Source organism: Wasmannia auropunctata, unplaced genomic scaffold (genome assembly GCF_000956235.1).
Source record: "Wasmannia auropunctata unplaced genomic scaffold, wasmannia.A_1.0 LD336067.1, whole genome shotgun sequence".
NCBI classification, from domain to species: Eukaryota; Metazoa; Arthropoda; class Insecta; order Hymenoptera; family Formicidae; genus Wasmannia; species Wasmannia auropunctata.
In genome coordinates this window covers 425,721-431,287 of record NW_012026823.1, presented here as the reverse complement: position 1 = coordinate 431,287, position 5,567 = coordinate 425,721, and the positions used below count along the sequence as shown (strand labels likewise).

The window sequence follows — 5,567 nt, the reverse complement described above, 5'->3', positions numbered from 1 at the left end:
GTGTGTGTGTGTGTGTGTGTGTGTGTGTTGTGTGAAGATTAGTATCATTAAGTTTTTTTGGGGGGGATTTATTATCAAGCGTTAATTCTCGAATGTCTTTAGATGAGTTTCACAATTAATGATAATCATCAATAAAACAACGGATATTTGTATTTGCCATTAATTATTGCTAAATCTTATTATTTGTTTTAGAAATAAGGTATGAGTACAAGATATAACACTAAGGTTACACTTTCTGAATTAGTAGAGAAAATATAGAATATGATTAAAGTTTAAAATTGTTTGACTGGCAATTGAAAATTATTACGTCAAATTTTATATTAATTATATATGCAATGTAATTGTGCTTCATAAAATTTTTTTAATAAACGTTTAGACAAAATGTATAGTACAGAGCAAATAAATGAGACGTCTCATTAGATTATTTAGATGCGTTTATTTCTCTGCAAAGATTATAGTACAATAAATGGATTAACATCGCACACAGATTTCACAATTCTCTTCATTTTTATTTTCTTGACTAAATTAGTAGAGCTAAGATAGGAATAGACATTCTAACTGCAGTAATTGTACATATATAAGTCAATATGCAATACGATATTACAGCTGAGGAGGTTTTCCAAATAACAGACATTCGCAAAATTTGCAGATAAATCAAAGTATACAATATATTGATTAATGCAAAACCAGGTATTAAGATCTTCACTGTAGAATTGCATGTTTCGACACTCAACCAGAGCGGCACAAAAATCATAAAAGTACATACAGTCTCGACATCACGTCGGTGAGCACTTCGTATGCGAATTACGTCAGGATGACCATCGCCAGTTGTACATAAAGTTATGTCCTTTTCTTTCATCATCCACATTCTGTCTTCCTCGCTGTGAATTATCTATGCAAGCAATCAAATCATAAACAAACTGATTAAATTTTGACTAATCTGTATAAATAATATAATGTTTCATAACTGCAAAGAAAATAAAGACTAAATATATTTGTTTACACTTTCACGGTGATATTTCTGTGAGCATTTAAGAAGAAAGAAAAAGATAATCTGATGTACAAAGTTTTCGATTTGAAAGTGCGTATATAAATAAAATACACACACATACACTAACACAAATACATTTATAATATGAGGAGTGTCGAAATAAGCATTAATTAATGTGTATGATTGCAATTAAGTATTTTTTTACAGTATTGTCATGATTGTCATGAAAAATGTTTGCCAACAAACATCAATTAAGCAATAGCAAGGCAATGAAGTTTATAAGAAATATATTTATTTTATATACACAATCTGAATAATTTATTTGATATTTAATATTGCTATGTATGCACGTTTTATTATTTTCTATATATTTTATTGATATGATGAAAACAGAAGATTTGGCACTTTAAATTAAAGAGATATAAACTTGAAGAAACTGGTTGTTAAAATTTATCTGGAACAAATATCCCATTTGTCATTTTATTGAAAATTCGATTACGAAAGAAAAAGATTTAAATAATTTCGCGCGCTTTAAAGCCTTTATTTTATGCACAAGCTTTCTCTTTTTCTTTCTCATTTTTTTTATATCATTGTGTATGTTACACACACACACACACACACACACACATTAATTTCACATTCGAGAAAAAGATATATTTTGACATAGTAACAAAATTTAATTACAAATTTTCCCAAATCGATTTAATTTGCATTTCAATCTAGATATGCATCAGATTTCAATTTGTATGGAGACGATAATTCAAAAGCTCATTGAAATTTTACAGTTTCGCTATATTTACATATTTTTAAAGAAAATTATAAATTTGCTTTAAAATCACAATTTTCTTTCAATTATATTTTAATTATGAATGATTAATCCATGAGAAAAGTTTGCGTAAGGAAATTTACACTTAAAAATTTAATAATAATAATTCGCAAATTCTTAATAGTAATATCTATATATTTTTTATTATATTTTTTACGTTTATGTAGCAGTATTTTTCAACCGAATTATATTTTTACATCATAATTGATACTTGTGTATTGTATTTTGTGTTCGATATAATAAATCACATGCAATAACAGAAGATGCGTAAAATTAAATAATAATTTTTAATATTAAATAGAAGTTGTGTATAAATTTGAGATATATTTTTATTAAACATTTGATAAAATTAATTTACTGTTAAATAAATGATTGATATTAAAAACAAATTCTGTGTAATTTTCATTTTCGACTAAATAAAACTAAGAAATATTAATATATTGCATTCTGCAAAGTTGAATCTTGCTGATGTTTGATAATACTTGAGCTTTGATCATAGTATATGCATAATCAGCACATTCGTTTCGTATTTTTTGCACATTGTACATTCAAATGCAAATATTATATGCGAATTAAGAATCAAAGATCGTTATTATCTTATCCTTGAATATTTTAAAATGCAAATTAAAATTTTCAATGTAATTAATGATAACCTCTTAATCGCAGCTCTCGATAAACTACAGTTTATTGTATTATTTATTTAAATCCAATTTAAACGAATTAAAAAACAATAATTCTTTAGCTTAACAATATAATCTTTTTAATAATAAGTTCTTTACAGTGCTTGCAAAGAACTTGCAAAAAATGCTTATTCGCATCAAATTAAGAATTGAAGGTCAATTCTTAATTTGATGCGATCTCACTATCCAGCTTCAGCAAACGATTACGTTGCAAGTCCGATATTGATTCAGCGCGCAGTTTAAGTGGCTAAATAATGGATTAAAAAATTTATGTAGAATTATTATTAAACAAGATCGAATCATAATCGTAGAAGGCAAATTTATTTGTAATAATCTTTTTAATAAAAATAACTGAACAATAATATCCTATACTAAAGAAACAAAGGTTAAAGACGAATAATAAAATAGATGTCACATAAAAATAAAAATAATGTTAGATTTTATTATAATGAACAATTTAGATTCACCGAATCTTCTTCAACCCAAATTATACAGAATAAATAACACAATATAAGAAATATAATAATAGTATGAAAATTATAATAGAAAGACACCAAAATAAAAATCACAAGAGCCATGCTACTCTTGTATGTACACAATTTGTTCATTTTCTTTTTTAAAAAAATCAACAATCATATAAAAAGATATACAGATCAATAATCATATAAAAAAATTTAAAAACATTCATTAAATAAGATAATAAATTACAAAAGTTGTTGCGAAATTTTCATATTAAAAAATTAATCTGTTCCAGTCTCTTTCTGAATAATTATAAGAAATTGTTAAACTTTGCTGGGTATCAGCGTCAAGTTCTCGAATCCAAACTGTCAAAAAGTAAGATGAAAAAGAATTAGCTGTAAAAAATGTAATTATGAAAGAATCAAGCAACAAAATCAATCAAACATATTATGCAATAAAACCGAATTTTTTTTTCAAAAGAAAAACGAAAATCTGATATAATATATGAAAAACATAAAGAAAGAAAAATGTATACATATATTAGTAAGAAACATTCAATCGTTATTGTTGTTAAATTGTCTCTACTGGAAAGATTATCAAAATATAAGCAAAAGTTATAGGCACATAAACTACTCAATCAATCACAGATGTTGTACAAAAATATAGAAATTATCACTTATAATAATATGCTATTTATAAAAAAACAACGTTTTTCATTGTTTATTAATTAGAATATCATAGAGAAATTATACAATTATGCTATGCATGTTTAAAAACAAAAATTATACACATTTATAAATTAATAAATTAAATAAATATCTGAATATTCAAATGAGTAGATTGAATACTCAATTTTAATTAAGTGTTAAATTAAAAATATATTCTTAATAACGTAAATAATAATCAATTCGCTTTTAATAAAACATGCAACAAACATTCACACAAAATTCAATCACATCGGTAAACGATTTATTTTTTATATTTTGCTTTAATTTTTGAGTAAATTTTATTTTATATCCTGACTGAGGCAATATTTTTTGCAATAAATTATTCTATAGAATTAATTAGTAATAAATAAATAAATAAATTAATTAATTAGTTATTCTATACAATTTAATAAGATGTGCTCATTGGCATCATAATTATTAAATTGATTGTCAATTTAATTTGTGATATTAGTCCAGATTCAGTTTGGAGCTCTGTTTCAAGACCAACAAATATTTGGTGCATAGTTTACCTGAATTGGAAATTGTAAAAGATTCACATTGTTATTATGAACTAAGGTCTGCTTTTAGACTGCATATGGCATTCTAATAATTTATAGTAGTTTGAACTTTCGTGGACTCGATTAGATATCATATAAAATTTTATTTACTTAATTTTTATTGTTTAACTCTGAGAAGGGAACTGTGCAAGAATATAATTTTAACTTTTAATAAAAAGAAAAGTTACAGTAGCAGCGCTGAAACAGTCTCATATTTTGGTAAAAAAAATACAATAAATTATAATAAGTCTTACTCAAGAAAAACATGTAAAATTTTAAAATTTTTTAAATATATTTCTCCCTCGCTGTACATAGATTAATTATATTTATATATGTATATGTTTCTTCACTTTTTATTTAAAGCAAATTCTTTTTTTTTTTTCTTAAAGAAAAATGTGATCGTGATTTAAAACTAAAATTATTTTCGGTAATTTATTATTATGGAACGATGGAAATGCCGCGTGTATATTGATGAATAGTTTTTGCAATCAACATATCAATCGGCGATAATTAGCTGTCAATCAACATTTGTTTACACATCACGTAACATTGGATTGTGAATTCGGAATGTCAGAAATATCGAGCAGCATTAAGCGACTCATAATGCTAATTTATGTGATTGTAATTTTCGAATTCCTAATTTCTGTTTACTTCAGTATTACTGTTTTATTGTTTCGAGTGATTAACGTGTATCTTCCATCAGAAATAATTGTCGCGCGCTATTAATAAATATTAATAAACGTCGAATCTCAGTCAAACGAAAAAAATTAATTTATTAGTTTAACTTAAAAACTAAACGTTAACTTTATAATTATCGTGTTATTAATTAATTTAAATGGGTCGTATAAAGCTCCGTGCGATCGATAAAAGCTAAACCAAAAATCGCCCGTTTTTCGGACCTCGATTTTTTAACCAAATTTTATGCCAAATGATTAGTCAGGATGAGATAATAATCGCATAAAATTTTTGAGATGAGCATATGACTGGTTTGCGAAATATAGGGGGTCAAAGTTGTGTCTATCCTTTGAGAATGTTTGACACTTGTGTTTTCATTGCCCTAATATTCATGTTAAAAAATAGTTCCGACAGTATTTTATTGTTTTTTGGGTCGCTGCTTATGAATCTAAAATCTAAATTCCAAAATTCAAAATGGCGGATCCAATATGGCTGCCCGATATTGCGAAATTCAAAATAATCTAAATGAAAATCGCTTTTCGGGGATTTTTTAGGTCGCTGATTATGAATCTGTAGTCTGAATTCAAAATAATTTGACTAAAGTTTTGAAGAATTATTTTTAAAGTTTTAAAGTTTTGAACAATTAACAGTATATATATATATATATATATA

General features: G+C 25.4%; 1 protein-coding gene across 3 annotated transcripts in view; it reads right to left on the bottom strand.

The window, feature by feature from the left end:
• Positions 1 to 416: 416 nt before the first annotated feature.
• The window catches only part of LOC105450236, an 11,506-nt gene continuing 6,355 nt past the window's right edge, over positions 417 to 5,567 (bottom strand). For all 3 annotated transcript variants that reach the window (XM_011689984.1, XM_011689985.1, XM_011689986.1), the window contains one exon: positions 417 to 892. In XM_011689984.1, the coding sequence (XP_011688286.1) occupies positions 521 to 892 (372 nt within the window). In that variant the 3' untranslated portion in view covers positions 417 to 520. The remainder of the gene's footprint in view (positions 893 to 5,567) is intronic.